The 22638-nt window shown below is 37.9% G+C and overlaps 2 protein-coding genes across 33 annotated transcripts in view; one reads left to right on the plus strand and one right to left on the minus strand.

Annotated features, from left to right (window-relative positions):
• Positions 1-22638, minus strand: part of LOC103793610 (uncharacterized) — a 592261-nt gene that overhangs the window by 454113 nt on the left and 115510 nt on the right. The window lies entirely within an intron of this gene.
• LOC118154465 (uncharacterized) overlaps positions 9612-22638 on the plus strand; it is a 92860-nt gene continuing 79833 nt past the window's right edge. For all 3 annotated transcript variants that reach the window (XM_078329044.1, XM_078329045.1, XM_035303737.3), the window contains exon 1: positions 9612-10005. In XM_078329044.1, the coding sequence (XP_078185170.1) occupies positions 9705-10005 (301 nt within the window). In that variant the 5' untranslated portion in view covers positions 9612-9704. The remainder of the gene's footprint in view (positions 10006-22638) is intronic.

Genomic DNA, 22638 nt, shown 5'->3' on the forward strand with positions numbered 1-22638 from the left:
AATAATATTGATAAACATCTGGCCAAGATGATGAGGAAAATGAGAGAAGAAACAAATTACTAATATCAAGAATAAGAGTTGTTATATTACAACAGAGCATACAGACATTAACACTATTATTAGAGAAGATCATGGAAAACTCTATGTAAACCGACAACTTAGATAAAACACAATGTTTTGGAAAGAAACTTTCTCTAAAACTTCACTCAAGAAAGTGTAGGCAATCTGATTAGCCCTATATCTATAAAAATAATCAAATATGTAGTTAAAAACCTTCCCACAAAGAACAAAACCAACATAAACAAGTAACTCAGATTATCTGGTGAAATCTTTGGTGAATTCTACCAAATAGTTAAGGTCATAATACCAATTCTGTATGAAGCTTTGCATTAAACTGAAGAGAATATTTCCCAATTAATTCTACATGACGGCTCTGATATCTAAACTAGACAAAACCAGTACAAGAAAAGGCAACTAGAGAGATACATATGTGAACACATATTTAACATTTTAAAAATCTGTAAATCCAATTTAACAATATATAAGTAGGTAACACATATTAACCAAGTAGAATTTCTCAAGGAAGGGAAGATTGTTATGGTATCTGAAATATTAATCAATGTCATCTACTAAGAAACTCAATGAGAAAACCATATGATCATCTCAAAAGATGAAAAAAAAACATTTGGCAAAATCCAGTATCTATTGCTTATAAAAATCTTTCAATAAACTAGGGAAAAAAGAGAAATATATCAACCCAGTAAAGAACATCTGTGGATCTATAGCTAGCATCATACTTCATTGAGAATAAGTGAATAACTTCCCTCTAAGATTATAATTCCTCTAAGATTATATATAATAAGGTTTTATATGAGATTATATAATGAGATTACATATGAGATCATATATAATGAGACTACATATATATGATATATAGATTATGTATATGATTAGATTATATATGAGGCTATATGTATGAGATCACATATGATGATATTATATATGAACTTGTGTATATATGATGGAATTTTATATGATGAGATTATGTATGATGAAATTATACATGATGAGATTATGTGCATATGATGAGATTATGTATATATGAGATTACATATGAGGTCATGTGCATATGATATTGTGTGTACGTGATGAAATTATATATAATTAGCTTAAATATGATGAGATTGTATGTGATGAGATTATATATATGATGAGATATATCTTGCATGTGCAAAAATACTCAATACTCCTATGAGTATTGCCAATAGAAAATAAATAAGATATAGGTGCCCAAGATCATCAAACACACTCTTCTTAAAGTGTTAGCTGTTCCCATGTAAGTAACATTTCCAGAGGAAAATGAATTCTAAGCTTCAAGTAGTTGTATTAAGAATACTTTGGAAAACAGTATTTTTATGAATATAGAGCTTCCTATTTTCTTCCTGTTCTCTCTTTAATCAACTGTACCTAAATTAAAGGAGGTGTTTCACCTTGGATCAATGAGACTGATCCAGTGATATTAATTTCAGGATACTTTTTGGCCAATGAAAATAAAAATATAGATAAAGATTTTTTTTTTAATCCTAAGAATTCTAGGATCTCATACTTACTGGATGAGCAGACTTATGAAACAAACACCTTAATGACATTGTTAATCTCAGAAGGCCCACAAGCTGAGCATCTGATGAATGCTCAAAATCTGCTTATTGAATTAAATGCATTAAAAGATGCAAGTGAATGCTTATTGTTGTATACCATTTCATTGAAATGTAACACAGTGATGGGTTGTACAATACTGATTTTAATTAAAGTAATTCTTGTGCTATGGTTTCTTATTCGCGAATCCCCAAACGGTTGCTGCTGTTGTTGTTTTTTTTTTTTTTTTATGAACTTCATTCACAAACTTGTAACCCCATTGTGCTAGTAAGACAAGTTTTAGAGAACCTGGCTCCTATGGTCTCTCCCATTGTTGCAGCTAAATAATTGCTGAAATGCTCATGAGACTAAAACTGTGTATGGTGTTAGATGTTTATTTTCTACAATTAAGAAGGGGAGTTATTTAGTGGAGAACATGTGTTTTGCTGACGATAGAATGACAGCATTGCTTGTTAAAAACTGTGAGCACTTTGAACTTAGATGACTGTCTGCAGATTAAACTTTGGATTTTCTATCTTGGTCTCCTAAACAAGGTACATGTACACACGTTGTGGATTATATGTGCCATAATTATATCAGTTACAGTTTCAAACATTTAGTTCCAAAATACAGCAAAAATCATTCTGTCCCTTACCCATTTCCCCCTTTTCCTTTTTTTTTTTTTTTTTTTTTTTTTTTTTTGTTTGAGACAGAGTTTCACCCTGTCGCCCAGGCTGGAATGCAGTGACATGATCTCAGCTTACTGCCACGTCCGCCTCCTGGGCTCAAGTGATTCTCCCACCACAGCCTCCTGAGTAGCTGGGATTACAGACATGAGCCACCACACCTGGCTAATTTTTGTATTTTTAGTAGAGACAGAGTTTCCCAATGTTGGCCAGGCTGGTCTTGAACTCCTGACCTCAAGTGATCCACCTGCCTTGGCTTCCCAAAGTGCTAGGATTTCAGCGATGGGCCACCGCACCCAGCCCCACTTCCCTTTCCCTAAAGCCAACTGCTTCCAACATTTCTGTTGTATTCTTTCAGAATTCACTTCCCTATCTCTATGTAACCTTCTGGTCTTCCTACCTATCTTCTTAGTATTACTTTAGTTTTAGAAATCATCTATTGACTTTCCACTAAAGATGAAGATTTGCCTCTGTTTACTATCCCCACCCCCAGTTATACCCATGTCCTTATTTTCTGAAGACGGTTATGTTGTAATTTTTGTTGAATTGATAAGCAGTGTGCATTATCACTAATAAATCTTCCTGAGAGCTGTGCTAAAAAGTAAACAGTTATTTATTTACTTATTTTGCTAAATTCCAGTTTTGGTGTTAACAGTTGATTTGGTTTTAGTTCCTCCTTCCTAATCTCATCATATATAATCTCATCATCTATAATCTCATCATCTACAATCTCATCATATATGATCTCATCATACATATCATTTATAATCTTATATATAATCCCATCATGCACAATCTCATCATATATAATCTCATCTTGTATATGTGATTGAAAATACATATGAGAGGAGATTGAGAGATAGGCAGAAAGTGTAACAATGACTTGGTGGCAACTACTTAGAAAACTGGTAAAAGGTACGAGAAGAGCCTAAAACCAAATCAACTGTTAACACCAAAACTGAAATTTAGCAAAATTAGTAAATCAATAACTGTTTACTCCCTAGCACAGTCCTCAGGAAGATTTATTAGTGATAATACACACTGCATATCAATTCAACAAAAATTACAACATAACCGTCTTCAGAATCATGCTTAATCTAATCATACCTAATCTAATCACACACGATCTAATCACACATATTCTCATCATGCACAATTTGATCACATATAATCTAATCACATACAACTTGACCATATACGATCTAGTCATACATAATCCAGTCATACATAATCAAATCACATATAATCCAATCACATATAATCCAATCAAACATGACCTAATTGTGCGCGATCTCGTCACATATAATCTAATCGCACACGATTCAATCAAATATAATGTAACCACATGTAATCTCACCATATATGATCTAATCAAATATCCATTCTCACATAATCCAATCATATACAATCTCATCATACATAGTATAATTACACATGATCCAAACCTGTATGATCCAATCATATATAATCCAATCATAACCTGATCACATATGATCCAATCACATATGATCCAATCGCATATCATCACGCATAATCTAACCATATATGAGATCGCCACGTATAACCTAATCACACATAATCTGATCATGCCGGATCTAATAATGTTTGATCCAACCACACATAATCTGATTATATATGATCTGATCACACATAAGCTAAACACGTACAATCCAATCATATATGATCAAATCATATATAATCTAATCACTTATGGCCCAACCGCACATAATTGAACCACACATAATCTCAGCACATATAATCTAATCACACACAATCTAATCATGTATGGTCTCATCATGTACAATCTCATCATATACGATCTAATCATATATAATCTCATCCTATATACATAATCGCATCTTGTATATATGAATCAAAACATCTTGAGAGGAGATTGAGAGATAGGCAGACAGTGTAACGATGACTTGGTGCTAACTACTTAGAAAACTGGTAAAAGGTAGATAGAAGGGACTAAACCCAAATCAACTATTAACACCACAACTGGAATTTAGCTAAATAAGTAAATAAATAATTACTCCCTAGCACAGCCTGCAGGAAGATTTATTAGTGATAATGCACACTGCTTATCAATTCAACAAAAATTACAACATAACCGTCTTCAGAAAATAAGGACATGGGTATAACTGGGGGTGGGGATAGTAAACAGAGGCAAATCTTCATCTTTAGTGGAAAGTCAATAGATGATTTCTAAAACTAAAGTAATACTAAGAAGATAGGTAGGAAGACCAGAAGGTTACATAGAGATAGGGAAGTGAATTCTGAAAGAATACAACAGAAATGTTGGAAGCAGTTGGCTTTAGGGAAAGGGAAGTGGGGCTGGGTGCGGTGGCCCATCGCTGAAATCCTAGCACTTTGGGAAGCCAAGGCAGGTGGATCACTTGAGGTCAGGAGTTCAAGACCAGCCTGGCCAACATTGGGAAACTCTGTCTCTACTAAAAATACAAAAATTAGCCAGGTGTGGTGGCTCATGTCTGTAATCCCAGCTACTCGGGAGGCTGTGCTGGGAGAATCACTTGAGCCCAGGAGGCGGACGTGGCAGTAAGCTGAGATCATGTCACTGCATTCCAGCCTGGGCGACAGAGTGAAACTCTGTCTCAAACAAAAAAAAAAAAAGGAAAAGGGTGAAATGGGTGAGGGACAGAATGATTTTTGCTGTATTTTGGAACTAAATGTTTGAAACTGTAACTGATATAATTATGGCACATATAATCCACAACGTGTGTACATGTACCTTGTTTAGGAGACCAAGATAGAAAATCCAAAGTTTAATCTGCAGACAGTCATCTAAGTTCAAAGTGCTCACAGTTTTTAACAAGCAATGCTGTCATTCTATCGTCAGCAAAACACATGTTCTCCACTAAATAACTCCCCTTCTTAATTGTAGAAAATAAACATCTAACACCATACACAGTTTTAGTCTCATGAGCATTTCAGCAATTATTTAGCTGCAACAATGGGAGAGACCATAGGAGCCAGGTTCTCCAAAACTTGTCTTACTAGCACAATGGGGTTACAAGTTTGTGAATGAAGTTCATAAAAAAAAAAAAAAACAACAACAACAGCAACCGTTTGGGGATTCGCGAATAAGAAACCATAGCACAAGAATTACTTTAATTAAAATCAGTATTGTACAACCCATCACTGTGTTACATTTCAATGAAATGGTATACAACAATAAGCATTCACTTGCATCTTTTAATGCATTTAATTCAATAAGCAGATTTTGAGCATTCATCAGATGCTCAGCTTGTGGGCCTTCTGAGATTAACAATGTCATTAAGGTGTTTGTTTCATAAGTCTGCTCATCCAGTAAGTATGAGATCCTAGAATTCTTAGGATTAAAAAAAAAAATCTTTATCTATATTTTTATTTTCATTGGCCAAAAAGTATCCTGAAATTAATATCACTGGATCAGTCTCATTGATCCAAGGTGAAACACCTCCTTTAATTTAGGTACAGTTGATTAAAGAGAGAACAGGAAGAAAATAGGAAGCTCTATATTCATAAAAATACTGTTTTCCAAAGTATTCTTAATACAACTACTTGAAGCTTAGAATTCATTTTCCTCTGGAAATGTTACTTACATGGGAACAGCTAACACTTTAAGAAGAGTGTGTTTGATGATCTTGGGCACCTATATCTTATTTATTTTCTATTGGCAATACTCATAGGAGTATTGAGTATTTTTGCACATGCAAATGTACTCTGATCATGTTTTGTCTGGGAAAAAAAAATAGTCAACTGAAGTAGTTATAAGTGTTTCTTTTCTTTACTTCTCTTTAAAGGCACACAGTCAGAGTACAGAATACAGACTTGTGCCCCGAAGTTTTGCAGTAGCTTACATTTCAGCATGAAATTCAGTATCTGACGGTATATTATTTTCTCATTCCCATCAACAGTTTTGCATGAACTGCATTACACATAGCCGAGGATTCGGGGAAAGAGGTGTATAGATTAAATCCCATGGCCATGAACATTTTGCTTCAAAGTAAAATGCAAAAATAAAAGTAAAAATAATTACTTTTTACCTGAAGTCACTTCAGTGTGAGTCTATTAAAATAAAGATCTTTGAAAGAATTTCCTTTTCAAAAACATTAATTTGAAATAAATGCGCCATTTTGAAATAGGCTAATGTGCACAAGCTCTTTCTTGGCCATATTATTTTCAATGTATGACTTTTTCATTTCAAAGGAAAGGAGCTCTTTTGCAAATGCTCTTTTCTAAAATGTAGAAGAACAATTTCCGTTGTAAAGTAGGTTGTGCAGAGCCTCTGTGATCTTACCTAAATTATTAATTTGGTTAATCAGTGCATTCCCTTCACAGTTATTCTAAAGGGAGACGAGTCCCACTCCAGGTCCAAAATTTTACACAATATTAATTAGCAAATTTTTATTTTAAAAATGAAAACAGTATCAAATCCAGTCAATGCCCAGTTGTCTTATACAATATATATGATGCAAAAATTGGTATATTTCATTATAGTTTGCACAAAGGAATCTGGTCTCTATTTTTTCTGCATATGCGATCTGCATTTTATAACTGAGCAAGCCTCCTTTCCAAACCCACTAGAAATAATTTCTTAAGATGCAGAATTAGGACACTTGCCTCAAATCCTTTGATAGGTTTTGGTTCATTTCTTGGGAGAAGGGTTCTGGTTGTTTCTTTTCTAATCAAAGCTACTCTGCTAAATTGCTTTCCAAGCAGACCTCAGAATATTAGAAAAGACTGGTTCTGGCCTTGTTGCAATTTGAATATTAACAGTCATAGTTTTACAGCCCTTCCATTTTGAGTAATGCACTGCAACTTCCACAATTCAGCCGTCATTTTTTTCCCTTCCTCAGCCGGCCCTGGCCCTTAGAATGTTTGCGTGGTGTCACCGTGAATGTGCTCGGAGCAGAGTTATATGGCATCATTTTGAGAAACATTGCGTTAATAACCAGAGTTCAAGGGCAAAGGATATAAACGGAGCAAATTACAAGTCTGAACAGATATATAGCTTTTGCTAAAAGGGACAAGAGCTGCTACTTTATTTACTGGGCACTGGTGCACTTGTGGAAGGTACCAGAACGCAAAAAGGCATTTTTAAAGGACCACATCACAGCCTGAGAAAACAGCACACATTTTCAAACTAGAAAGAAAGCAAGTGCAAGGATCAACGATTCTGTTTCTTAATGAGAGAATATGATTTGCTGTCAGGTACCTTAAGTTTCCAGTGTAATTTCACAGATGATAATATCATTTTGTGCGCCACAGTGGAAGGAAAACAGAGGCTTGTTGGAAACCAAATTCTCTAGATCCTTTCAAACTGCATCTTTGTTCAATTTGTCATGGACTTCTTGCTGCACATATTGTAACCATTTTAACCAGGGTTATCACACTAGTTCAAAATTAATACCATGAAAGAGTGATTTTTGAAAATGCTGTATTTATTTTTATATATCAACTTCAGAGCTATTTCAATGATTGAAGAGAAACCAAAATTCAAAAGAGAGAAAAAAGTTTTTAAAGAAACCAAAGGACTTCATTAATAACTAAAGAAAATGAGTATCAAAAAATAATTCCCACCTGCTACATTACCAAATATTTTTCCTAATAGTTCCAATAACATGGAGCATAGTTTTAAAATGTGATGCATTTCACAAGGTATACATATATCAAAACATCATATTGTGTACCTTGAATATATACAATTTTTATTCATCAATTTTACCTGGATAAAGCTGAAAAAAATGTGATACAATATTTTCCTACTGGCAGGATGGAACTGTACAATTTTTTTGTAAGGTAGCTTGAAAATGATTATAAAAGCACTATCAAAATATTCATAATGCAGGCCCCATTTATTTCATTTAAATAAGTTTCTTTGAAATCAAGAATGGAAAACAATGGAAATTTTGCCTCAAGATGTTCCTTACTGTGTTATTTACTCGAGTGAAACCCAAAAGCAACCTAAGTATCCAACATTGGGAAAATAGTTGGGCAAATCATCTATCCAGTTAATGAAAGATTATGCAGTTATTATTAAAATTGGTTAATATGGATATCTCTAATAATATTAAAAAGTGCTTTTGACACAATGCTATGTGAATCACTATATAATCCCATGATTTGAATGTACTTTTATAAGTATATAAGCATACATATAAATAATTCTAGTAAGAACCATGCATATATTTAATTTACATGTGCATTTTTTTATATGCTGTTCCTGTTAGCCTGATGAGATTATTAGTTTCCTTTTATCATTTCTTTTTTCTAAACTTACTGTTATGCTCATCTGGTATTTGAAAAAGAAACACACTTAAGCTTTCTCTCTCCACCCCCTTTCTCTTTCCACTCTTCAATCAGTTATATAAAATATACCTCGGTGACATGTTTTCATCTCATTTATTACTATTTTAAACATGGCTTTCACTTTCTTCATGGTAGTGGTCAGGGCAGAGGAGGATGGTGGAATTTTAAAGTACAGTTAAACAGAAAAACATTTTTCTCATAAAAAAAATTGTTGTTGTTTTTTTTTTTTATAAACTGTGTTGCTCTCAGAAGAAAACGAATCAGCACGTGCAGGACTGACTCCTTGACAGGAGATGCATTACCTTCAGCGTTGCGGCTTGCGCAGGAGGAATGCTTGCAGAGTGGACCTGTCTGTCCTTCAGCTGCCAAAGAAGAGCCCGGATGACCCAGCAGCTCTCTATCGGCCCCATTTCTATGGTGGTTAACGACTTACTCTCTCCTGCTATCTGTCTGCCCGCTTCGACCCTCACTCTCATCCTAACGAGTTTTTTAAAAGAATGTCTCTTAAATAGAATTGCCTAAAACAATGTGTTGTTATCCTTTTGCAAGGACAAACAAAATATATTCAAATTGCTCATGACTTTTAAACATGTAAAAGCTAGATAAATCATAAAAATATCGCATATTCCAATGTGAAAATACATTTATCTTGAGCACATTCTATTTTTTCTTTTAGAAAAAATAAAAAGTTTACTAGCGTTGACTAGCTAGTAAACTAGATTATCTTACATTTTTATCCTGTGTAGAATATCTAAAGTATATTGCCCACGCCCCTCCTTTTTAACCTATTTTCAGTGGCTTTAATATGGTCTGAGATAAGGGGATGCCAACTGTTGAAGTCTGATTTCCTCTTGTTTCTCAGATACTGATAGGGTATCCTTCACATAAATGACAAATAAGACTTCTGAACTGTTTGCAATTTGGGAAGGGGAGGCTCGCGGGTGGTTCCGTTGGTGAAACGACTTGTCAAACATCAGTCCGAAATTATTCAGGGGTTCTTCGCCCTCCACTTTCCCATAGCGCGTTTTCCTTTCTCCCACAGAGATAGAACAGAAACCAATCTTCAAAATGCAAACATTCCCAGCCCCGTGCTTTTGTGCAGGCATCTCGCTGTATGCGCTGGGCACGGAGCGGCGCGCGCGCGCTCGCCTTTCCCTCGGCGGCCCCCCGCGGCTCGGACCCGGGACTGCAGACAGGCCATCCATCATTCGCCCTCCTCCCGCGAGCTTGGCTGCCGCGGCCAATCCGGCGGCAGGTGGGGCCGCACCTGCAGGACAGCCCGCCACTTCCCTCCGCTCTCTCCGCCGCGCCCGGCGTGTTAGCGATGCCCTTGTGAGCCACTGCATTCTCCAAGGCCAGAACGAGACAGGTACGCGGGTGACCGGGACCGTGTGTGCTCTAAGTCCGCGGCTGGCAGCCAGGGGGGCGGCTGGAACCTGGGAGGACACGCTGTCCCCGAATGCACACGTGTGCTGTGGATGGGTGTGTCATCTGTGTGTGGACACACAAGCTGTCCCTGGGTTTAGCCTCTTAAAAAGTTGAAGAATGAAGATGCTTACCTTTGGAAGGGGAGTGTAACTGAGAACACGTTTTAGGGATAGAATGTGTTGCCTCTGGTCTGTTTCTTGGGCGAACCCTTGATGGAGTTTGCAAGCCACGCCATCTGAATTCCGCGTGTCCCAAACATACTACAGGCAGTATTCCCCCAAAGCCTAAGTGAGAATATTAACTCAACACTAAAGATTAAATAGTCTCCATAGGATACAAAAATTACCCCAAACAAAAAGTTAACCCAGCCCTCCAGGGCCATATAAAGATTGTAACAACTTAAAGAAAAAATAGGACCTCAAACCACAGAGAAGCTTTCATTTTCCAAATAGGCAAATTATTTGAGGTGCAATCAGCTTGCTTTTGTGGGGGCTAAAGGGGGTATAGAGTTGCTTGGCTGTTCCATGGAGGCAGCTAGATAAGTCCTGCTAACATGTTACGGATTTTGTAAGTGGGCTCGATAACTCCCTTTGGTTTAAAAGATCCAAAACATATATTTTATCATGTAATTTGAGAACAAATGAGAACAAGCAGAATGCCTGCCTCCCCTGGTATGTTCCAGGAGTGTGTCTATGCAGATGTCAATTATGTAAGAGCAAGGCCTTGGAAAACAACAGCCCTGCAGGTGGCTTCAAGGCTTCAAGCTTTTTCAGAACAGCATATTTCTTAAAGAAAAATACAAAATGAAAATAACAGCAACCACAGCTGTAAGCACCCTCCAACCTCCTGCCCCTGTCTTGCTTTTGAATCATAAATCATGAAAAAGAGGCAGACAATGACTTCAGTTTTCCTGCCTTAAACAACTGGAACCGATAATGCCAACAAGGAAGAGAAATAAACAAATGAGCTGTATTGCTGCAGAAGAAGGAGAGCTGGACTTAGAAACCTGGAGGTTCCTCATCTCTAAGGACCTCCCATCCCTAAAAAGGGTCTCTCCCACTAAAGTTAGTGGTTCTCAAGCCTGTCTTCATATGAGATTCATATAGGCTTTTGTTTGGTTTTAAGAAATACAAATGCCAAAATTAATACTCTGGTTTGATTGGTCTGGGGTGTGATGCAGGCATAAGTACTTGGGGTTAGGGAAATTTTGGGAAAACTTTCCAGTCAGTGGCATGCACAGCCATCCAGCTACACATTCCAATTCTGTTCTGTTTCATGGGATACATGAGATATTGTTTGATTCTATTTCATGAGATATATGAATGGGATTCATGGGATAGTATTGTGTTCTGTTTCACGGGATACAGTTATCCCCCCAGCCCACCGTTGCTTCCCCTCTCCACTCAAGCATATGCACAGATCCCACATTGAGTAAACAAGATCTCTCTTTTTTTTCCTTATCCATCACTCACCTTTATTGGCATTTTAGTCTATATTTGCATTTTAGTCTATTCATTCTGGTTGTTAAAATGTATCACTCCTCATTTGAACACCTTGATAGCAGTTTGGGATTTTTGTTACTTGCTATTGATGCATTTATATTTATATGATATTCTTTAAAATACCGACTTTGGGGGAATAGAAAGCAAGTGATAGACGTGCTGTGAAATTCTGAAGTCTGAAATGTTTTTATCAGAACCTGGGAGCCCAGCATGGTGGAGAAGTTTCCCCTTCAGAGCGTGGTCTTTGTTATCCCCTTCAGGACCACCTGAGCCACTGAGGCTCACCCCGCAGAAGGCTGGCTGCACATTTTGTATGAGCAGGACATTCTTCCTGTTCACCAAAGTGGAACCGAAGTTTCTCTTTCCCTTGGATTTTCTCACTCTCCATGGCCAGCAGCGCCACATTTCTGGATTATGTTGTACGCGTTACCTTGAGAGATAGATGATCTGTTCTTTGATTAGACACTCTGACCTTTTACGGGTGTTGATCATTGATCATGATCTAGGCTGGATAGAAAGCTCTTGACTCTGAAAAGTTACTCTGCTGCTGACACCACAGGGAAATGCAATTTCTGAGTCCTGACAGTCACTGCAGCAGGACTCCCCCTCAATTAGGATTTCTCTTGTTATTATTTTACTTTTTTTTTAAGCAAGCTGCAGCCTCTGCTGTCTAGCTCTAGCTTTTAGTTACAGCAATCAATTTTTCAGAATAACTGGCTATAATTGTTGGCTTGGATATTGAGCTTTCATGGGGCTTAGACAGAGTGTTCCCGTGAAGGGTCTTCTCCATACCTAGCAGACAGATGGGTAATAATACCATACATTAATATCTCCACATTGGTTTATGTGTGTTTGACCACAGTGCAAGCATAATTATTTTTGCCCAGTAAAAGCTATTAGAGATCTATTTGGTAAGTTTTACGATCAATAGCTCCTGTGATATTTGTGTAGCAGCCACAGAATAATCAATTGAAGGTCATATAAAGTAAATTACCATCCTCCTATAATGATTCTTTTTTCTAAATGAAAATTGGGTTTTATTATTTCATCAGGAGTCTCTCACAATACATGCTCTGTCTGTTTGAGAAAGAGAGATATAAAAGTTGTGAGCCTGTTTTGAACATAGTATTAATATCCATTATGTGAATTTATGGTATTGGATTATTGAATTAGTGGATTCACACTGGAATTCCTTCAAAACCCTTTCTTATGTACTCAGCGACACACTTAATAACAGTCAAGAGCAAACGGATGCCTTTGCCGCATGGTGGAGTGAGTCACTTTGCAAAAGTCAATCTTGGTAGATGTCTCTTTAAAGCAAATTTAGAGTTGGTTAAATGTGTTATATTGACAGTGTGACTGACTGAGCTTCTCTCTGCAAACCCTTCTGGAGAGTGACTGGTGAACTAAGCAGGAGATGGAGTCAGGAATGCTGAATATTAATGCATAGTCCATGAGTAGCTCAAGGTGAAATGGGGGCAAGTGGTAGGTGAAGAGGAGAGAGGCCTGTTCACCTGCTCTCCAGCTAGGCCTCTTCCTCACACGAGATGCCTAACCTGAATTTCAAACTGGCAGTGCGAGCCAGAGTGATGGCTGTGCCTCTCTAAAAGATTGCAATTTGCCAACCGGAGGCATGCAATCCCCCAACTGTCTTAAAGGGACCCATTTTCAAAGTATAGCCTTTCTTTTTGTTGGTGCAATCAGTTGTGCACTGAAAAACTGCAGCCACAGTTGGATAACTGCAGGCACAACAGGCCACAAGAGGCCTCTTTGCTCCAAATTTTGTACCTGCAACTAATTGCACTTACAGAAAATGGGAGTGTGGTAGAAGCTTTTTTAAAAATTGGGGCCAGTAAATTCTCCATGGAGGAAATAGGCAAGGAAAGAGACAATTACTCACTTTCTTTAGGACAAAGGCAAATAGAGGCATCCTTTCCTTCACACACTTCATCTAGTTTGTAGAGCATGGTCTAGAAGCCAAATACTAGGTACCACAAATGCCGTGATCATCTGGGACATTGCCTGGGTCTCAGTGACATATTGCTATTGCACAAGAAATCATCTACTGAAAAGTAGCCAGAGAAGACATTAGTGAGTTTGAGACTATAACTCTGGTGACAAATTAATGAAGTGTTTTATACAAATAGCAGAGGGGATTTTCTTTCTCTTTAAATAGTTATTATTGTTACTTACCATTTGCTTTGCAGATAACTCATGAAGAAAGTAAGATGGTAGGGACTCTAGATCTTACTCAAAAGGTAAATCAGGAGGCTCTCTTCATTATACATATATTTATAAATATATAAGCTATGTATGTAATTACACATACATAAATATATAAATTATATATGGTATATCTGAATATGCACATATATACGCATATTACACATATTTTACAGGTATTCTTTTTTTTTGAGACAAAGTCTTGCTCTGTTGCCTAGGCTGGAGTGCAGTGGTGCAATCTCTGCTCACTGCAGCCTCCATCTTCTGGGTTCAAGTGATTCTCCTGCCTCATCCTCCTGAGTATTTGGGACTACAGGTGCACACCACTGTGCCCAGTTAATTTTTGTGTTTTGAGTAGAGACGGGGTTTCGCCATGTTGGCCAGGCTGGTCTTGAACTCCTGACCTCAGGTGATCTACCCACCTTGACCTCCCCAAGTGCTGAGATTAGAGGCTTGAGCAACCATGCCTGGCCCAATCTTGCCTTTTAATGGATGCATAAATATGACTTGGGTGACTGCCAAGTCCCGATGGCTGAATTCCCTGCCTAGAGGGGTTTGTGAAGTCATGTCTCACAGGGAACCCATCTTACCATCTATTCTGTGCTATTTGGTGATAAGCAAGGTGAGACTCAACTCAAAACTTTGTTTTCTACCTATTGCAGATGACCATAAATTAAGCTCTGGGAATTATAAGTAAAATAAAAAATAACATTTGTGTTTTGAGATACAGTTCTTACAGAAATAGTTTGAAATATAATTTTATCTCAATAACAAATTTAATCACCAAACAAAACAAGAAAGGGTTTTAATAGTTCTTATGGTTCCCAAGAAATTGATGACAGAGTAGTGTAACAGGAATTAAAAAGTGAAGAAGTCCAGACAGAAATATAGAGCAACAGAACAGAATAGAGAGCACAGAAATAAATCCATGTATTTGTGGTCAACTTGGCAAGGGTGTCAATAATACACAATAGGAAAAGTATTGTCTTTTCAACAAATAGTGTTGGGACAATTGGACATTCACATGCAAAAGAATGATACCTATATCTTATACCATATACAAACTTTAACTCAAAATGGGCTGAAAACCTAAACCTGTAAAACTCCTAGAAGAAGATGTAGGGGAAAATATCATGACATTGATCTTGAAAATGATTTCATAGATATGACACCAAAAGCACAAGCAACCAAAGCAAATATAGACAAATGGGAACAAAAGCTTTTGCACAGCAAAGGAAACAGTCATCAGAGTGAAAAGGCAACCTATAGAATGGGAGAAAATAATTGCAAACTATTCATCCAACAAGCGATTAATATCCAGAGGATATAAAGAGCTTATACAACTTAATAGCAAAATAAAAACAACCAATTGTTTAAATGAGCTACGCACTTGCATAGACAATTCTCCCAAGAAGACATGGAAATGGCCAACAGGTATATGAAAAACAGGATGCTTAGCATCACTTATCATAAACAAAATGCAAATCAAAACCACAATGAGATATTACTTCATACCTGTTAGGATAGCCATTTTCAAAAAAAAAACAAATGACAAGTGTTGAGAGAGGTAGAGAAACTGGAATGCTTGAACCCTATTGGTAAGCCGCATGGTATAGCCACTCTGGAAAACAGTAAAAAGGTTTCCAGAAAATATAAAAATAGAACTACCATATGATTCAGTGATCTCACTTTGGCGGTTTATTCAAAAGAATTGAAATCAAGACCACAAAGGGGTATTAATACTCCAATGTCATTGAAACATTATTTACAATAGCTGTGAAGTGAAAGCACGTGAAATGTCCATCAGAAGATAAATATATAAATAAAATATGGTATATAGCTACTATGGGTATATAGAAATATATACACATATATATATATATTTCTATATACCCATAGTAGCTATATACACATATATATTTCTAAATATGGGTATGTATTTTTCTAAATTTATTTCCAGCTTAAAGAAAAGAAAGCTAATATATTGCCAGCCTAAAGAAAAGAAAAATCCCTCAATATGTGATATTGTGAAAAATATATTTGGTCTAGGTCCGCACTTCCTGGCATATGACTCCTAAAATTCTTAGAATCTCCAAAGAGAAAAGTGTGTTTTTGTATGTTTGAGGCTTGATTAATGGCTGGCAGCCCCTAATAGCTTCAGGATGGGACTTGTCACTGCAAAGATCAAGAGAGAATTAGAAGGTAGGTACTTTTAACCCCATCCTCAAGGAGAAGAGAGGGGCTGAAGGTGAAGTTAGTCACCAATGACCAGTGATATAACCAGTCATGCAGGTAATGAAGCTTCCATAAAGGACTGGGTGTGAAGAGCCTCTGGAAAGCTGGGCAAGCTGGAAGCTCTTAGAGGGGTGATGTGCCTAGAAAGAGAATGGAAGCTCTGCACCACCTTCCCTCATATCTTACTCTATGCCTTTTTTCATATAAGCACCCTTTGTAACATCATTTAATAATAAACCAGTAAATGTAAGTAAGTGTTTTCCTGTGTTCTGTGAGCCACTCTTGTAAATTAATCGGACCCAATTAGGGGGTCACTGGTTATAAATCCTGATTTATAGCTGGTCAATCAGAAGCACAGGTAAAACAACCTGAGGTTTTTTTTTTTTTATTGCATTTTAGGTTTTGGGGTACATGTGCAGAGCATGAAATACAGTTGCATAGGTACACACAGGGCAGTGTGTTTTGTTTGCTTTCTCCCCTTCACCCACATTTGGTATTTCTCCCCTGGCAATCCCTCCCCACCTCCCCCTCCCACTGGCCCTCCCCTTTTATGATTAGCCTTTGAAGTTGAGGGCAGTCTCATGGGATGGAGCCCTCAACCTGTGGGATATGATGCAGTCTCCAGGTAATCATATCAGAGTTACATTGCAGGGTGCCCAGCTTATGTCTGCTGTTGAGTTGATTGCTTGCTTGATGTATGGGGGAAACTACCCCTATGTGTGGTATCAGAAGCATGTCATAAGACAACAGTAGGAGAAACTGAGTTTGTATTTTCTAATCAACATGAATGATACTTGAGGACATTATATTAGGTGAAATAAACTAGTTGCGAGGGACAAATACTGCATGTTTCCACCCATTTGAGATGTTTAAAATAGTCAAACTCATAGAGGCCAAGAGTAGAATGGTGGTTGCCAGAGATTGTGGAGAGGAAGAGATGGAGAGTTGGTAATCAATAGGTATAAGGTTTCAGTTATAGAAGATGAATAATTTCTAGTGATTTTCCATGCAGCATTTTGCCGATGTTTAAAACATTGTATTGTACACTTAAAAATCTGTTAAAGGCTGGGCATGGTAGCTCATGCCTGGAATCTAATAACTTTGGGAGGCGAAGGCAGGAGGATCACGAGGTCAGGAGATCAAGACAATCCTGGCTAACATGGTGAAACCCTGTCTCTACTAAAAATACAAAAAATGAGCCAGATGTGGTGGCACACGTCTGTAGTCTGCTACTCAGGAGGCTGAGGCAGGAGAATCTCTTGAATCCGGGAGGTAGAGGTTGCAGTGAGCCAAGATTGTACCACTGCACTCCAGCCTAGGTGACAGAGTGAGACTCCTGAAAAAAGAATCTATTAAAGAGTAGAGTTCTTACCACAATAAAACAAAAGTGGAAATTTTAAAATAAAGAAAAGAAAAAGAGACAGTTCAAGACATCATGGGAAGACACTCTTGAAATAAAGCAATTAAAGGCCAGAAGTGCTCCAGTTCAGTCCATCTACTGCCTCCCTAACGCAACATGAGTATAAATCACATTTTGAAACTTGGGCACTTTTCCCACAGAGTAACACTGAAAGGAATTGTTAGGTTTATCACATGTTTACTAAATAATTGGCTCTTACTGTAAATATGAAATTCAGCAACACAGCACTGAACGAATTTCGGTATCAATAACTGCATTTGTTTTCATCTAGGTGTGTTGCCCTGGGAATCTAGTCTCCCTAGCAAAATCCCTTCAATAGAATGAAATACCACTAGAAATACAAATGAGCCCCCAAGAGGCTTATTAAGGGCCACCTGACCTGCATCATAATGGGAACATTTGAGATTGTGAAGCTACCCTTCATCTTTTCCCACCTTTCCTTTCATGATACATTGTATGAATGAAGCCTCTACCATTATCCTTTGGATACTAAATGAAATAAGGGATGAATTTCCCAAATTCATTCAGCTGGACGTCTGCATTCAGGTTTGGTCTCACACTACAAAGAGCGATGGAGAACTTGTAGAGAGTTCAGAGAAGAGGAATACAAATGATAAGAACAATAGAATCAGAGCTATGTTCAGTAAGTTGTTCTACAGAGGAAGAAGGTAAAAGATGACCAGAGTATGAAACGATGAAGAGGAAATGGCAAGATTATTTTTCTTCGGGGGTAAAAGTAATAACATTTGGAGAAATGGGCTTAAATTAGGAGCAATTTGACATATATAGTAACATATTTCATGAACTGTGAAAATGAAAAAATAAAGATGGCCAGGTACAGTGGCTCATGCGTGTAATCCCAGCATCTTGGGGGGCCAAGGTTGGTGGATCACCTGAGGTAGGGAGTTCAAGACCAGCCTGGCCAACATGGTGAAACCCTGTCTCAACTAAAAAAAAATACAAAAATTAGCTGGGCATGGTGGCACACACCTGTAGTCCCAGCTACTGGGGGCTGAGGCAGGACAATCCCTTGAACCTGGGAGGCAGAGGTTGCAGTGAGCCAAGATCGAGCCACTGCACTCCAGCCTGGGCAATAGAGTGAGACTCCCTGTCAAATAAATAAATAGATAGATAGATAAATTGAAGCTATAAAAATAGCAATTCTTATAAGTAAAAAATGCCCTATGCAAATGAAGTGTTCAATAAATAAACAGCTGTTATTGGAACTGGTTGATGATGATAATGACAATGATGATTAGAATTAGTTCCTTGCAAGTTTCTGTAATAACTTGGCACTTTCTAGTCTTTCTTCGTACTTGTTTTGCCAAACCCCCACCTCGGATTAGCACCACCATGTTCCTCCTCCACACCTGTGCTGGAAGCTTCGCTTGGCTAATTGTGGCTGATCCTGGCTAATCTTGGTTTCACTAGAAAGAATAAAATCTTGGCCAGGCATGGTGGTGTGTGCCTGTAATCCCAGCTTTTTGGGAGGCTGAGGCAGGAGAATCATTTGAGCCTGGGAGGCACAGGTTGCAGTGAGCCGACATCGTGCCACTGCACTCCAGCCTGGGTGACAAGAGTGACTGTCTCCAAACAAACAGAATAAAATCTTAAGCCTCTCGTGGGCTCTCATCACTGATGTGAAGCTCTGAAAAGTTTTCCTATTGAGTTGAGTGTCCAAGACACTGTCTTCTCCCTCCTCAGATGTGTGGCTTACACTAAAAACTGACCTTGCCTCAACTTTTACTTGGAAAGTAAATGTCATCAGATGGGAAATCCCTCATCTGTGACTTAATTTTTTAAATATCAAAACTTAGCTATATCCACACTGTCTTTTTTCCTTCAAGATTACAACTGATGAAAGGTGCCTTCTGCTTTCAAAGGTCAGGGGTTTTCTTTGTTTTGTTTTTTAAGATCTTATTCTCTCATCCTTCTGAATCATTTCTCTCCTGCATCCAATGTACCTTCTTTACTGGATTGGTGTACACACTAGGAGTATAGACACCTACACAAAACAAACAAAAATCATGCCGAAAAGATGATAGTTGACCTCTAATTTGGCAAAAGACCTCCAATAGCCATTGTTTTCTTCTTTCTTGGTACACAAATCTATGCTTCTGTCTGGGTCCATGAACACCTGGAATGAATCATGTTTCCAAGATTCCCATGCAGCTAAGTGTGTCCCTCTGAATGAGTAAATAGATGCGATATTTCAAGCTTCTTGGAAGCATCCTCAATCCAGGGATCTGAGCCCTTCATCACTTCCTCTTATACTGATGTTGGAAGAGCTATGAGAAAGAAAGATCTTGGCCCCCATTGTTTATGGAGCCACCATAGCAGTTCTAGAATTCTCATCTCCCAAAAATATCAACGGGAGAGAAAAATAGACATCTACCTAGTGTAAGCTGTTGTTATATTTTCTATCCCTTGCAGCCAAATCTAATCCCAGCAGATATACTAACACTCCCTTCAACTCATGTCCCTAAAACTGCCTCGCCCCTCAGCTTTTCTTCACAGACAGCATTTTAAGTTACCTCCATATGCATCTCTCCTATCTTCACTTCTGTCATGCCTTGACCTACTCCAGTGTGGCTTTCACTGTCATCCTGTAGAAACTGCATTTTTCAGGAGCACTGACCTCCATCTGCCAATCTTCATCTTATCCAACAGAGCAGCAGTGAGCATCCTCCACTTTCCACAAGTCTATCTTTTCTAGAAGTCTGTGTTATCACACTGTCCTGAACTATCTTTCACCCCTCTGGTTACTACTCCTTAGTCTCCTTTGCAATCCTGTATTTCAGAGGTCTGCTCCTTCACTCTCCTGTTGGTTTCATAGGCATTTAAACATAATGTATCTAAAATGAGACTCTTGATTCTCCCACCTCCCAAACCTGGTTCTACCTCAATCTTCTTCATATTAGCAAATTCACCGACTTGAACTATCTAGAATATGGAAATCATCTCCCATTCTGATCTCTACCTCGCTCCTTAGAACCCACATCTCAAAGCAGTCCTGATGAGGTGCATCTCGAACAAAAAAGCATATCTGTCTATTTCTACCCATCTTCACTTCAAATATCCTATCTCCTGGGCCATGAAATGGCATCTGCTCTGATTTTCCCACTTTTCCTCTTTCCTGTTCAGTCCCAGATTAATATAAGGAAGTAAAGCATATAGCTCTGCTGTTCCAAGCTCCACAGTAGTGGATCCACAGCACTGAGGACAGAATCTAAGCTCCTTAAAAGGGAGCAGATGGCCATATATATATATATATATATATATATATATATATATATATATCTCCCATCATTGTCCTTCACACAGGTTTCTGTTCAGTTCCTCCAAAAGACCAAAGTATTTCCTACCTCAGGACCTTTGTGCAAGCTAGTCCTTCTCTCTAGCACATCAGTCCTTGTGGCTGGCTCATTCTCTCCATTCAGATGCCCCATTAAATGGTATTGCCTCTGCAAAACCTTCACTGGCCATCTTACTTAAGGAGACACACACCTATGTATGCTAATCCTTCATAATTCCCAGGTCTTTTATTCCTTTAGAGGAATGATAATTTTTCCAGTAATAATTTCTGAGGTTTCTTGGCTTAATTGATTTTTAAATATTTAACCACTTTATTGAGGTATTACTTATTTACCATAAAATTCATCTGTTTTAAGCAAACATTTGATGTTTTATATTTTAATAAATTCACTGAGCTATGCATTCATCACTATAACTGATTTTAGAACATTTCCCTCATGGCCATTTGGGGTCACTCTTCATTCCCTGCTAGACCCAAACAATCACTAACATCCTTATCTTTTGACTTGCCTTTTTGGACATTTTATATTAGTGGAATCATATAATACATGGTATTTTGTGACTAGCTTCTTTCATTTAACACCATGTTTTCATGTTTCACATGTCCATTTTATAAGTGATAACACATATTAGTACTTCATTCCTTTTTCATTGTCATATAAATTTCATTGTATGGATATACTATATTCACTTTTCTATTCACTGGTTGGCAGTCATTTAAATTGCTTCCAGTTTTTGGCTGTTATGTATTATGCTGTCTAGTACTTACTATATTCAACTATACATTTTTTTTTTTTTTTGAGACATGGTCTCACTCTGTCACCCAGGCTGGAGTACGGTGTCCTGATTTCAGTTCACTGCAATCCCCACCTCCCAGGTTCAAGCGATTCTCTTTTCTCAGCCTCCTGAATAGCTGGGATTACAGGCATGCAACCTCACACCAACTCCTTTTTGTATTTTCAGTAAATACGTGGTTCCACCATGTTGACCAAGCTGGTCTCAAACTCCTGCCCCAAGTGATCTGCCACCTCTGCCTCCCAAAGTGCTAGGATTACATTTTTAAACCTTCTTTGTATGTCTCTTTCCTAAACCTATAAGCCTGATAGCACTTGACTGGCCTGTTTTGTCACCAATATGTACTGAGTACCTAGCAAATGCTTGCTATGGCTAGAAATGTAGTAAGTATATCTTAAATGAATGAATAATTAACTAACCCCATGTTGATTTCTAAGTATCTCTTTCTAATAATTAGAGGCCAATTTAGATGATTGTAGAGGCTGTGAAAAGGGTAATTTTCTAACTTTTGGATAACATCAGCCCTAGTGGCATAATCTTCTGAATGTGTTTCTGTTTCATCTTGTTGCTCCAACTGGAGATACTTCTCCAATTGGTACAACAATCATTCTGGGTTGGGGGAAAGCCCATATTCCTTGAGTGTGATTTGCTAAATGTCCATCTATGACTTTCTAGAAAGTCTGAGAGCATGCAAAAAGTATGATAATGTTATTTCACGTTTATCTGGAGCTCAGGAAAATAATCTTTGAAAGCTTTTGGGAAGTACCTTTCATACAGTTAAATTACAGTCCTGATTCGGGAACCCGTACCTGAATGGAAAACTAGGAAGCAGTTTCTGGATGGCAGTACATGTAAATCTTGCCAAGCATAGAATCCTGCTTTAGGCTTTTGTCCAAGTAGCTTAATTCAGCATCTAGCATGCAAGTTTCGGCAGACTTTATTCTCCAGGCCAAAATTAAGGAGACTTGACTTTCAGAAACTGAGACTTAGAGTGCAGCGTGAACCAGAAGGGCTCTTTACCACCTAAGAAAGAGGTGGAAACTAGTGGTAGCTATGATGAAAACGCTCTGCATCTGTCTATTTG

This window comes from Callithrix jacchus, chromosome 6 (assembly GCF_049354715.1).
Source record: "Callithrix jacchus isolate 240 chromosome 6, calJac240_pri, whole genome shotgun sequence".
Lineage (NCBI taxonomy): Eukaryota > Metazoa > Chordata > Mammalia > Primates > Cebidae > Callithrix > Callithrix jacchus.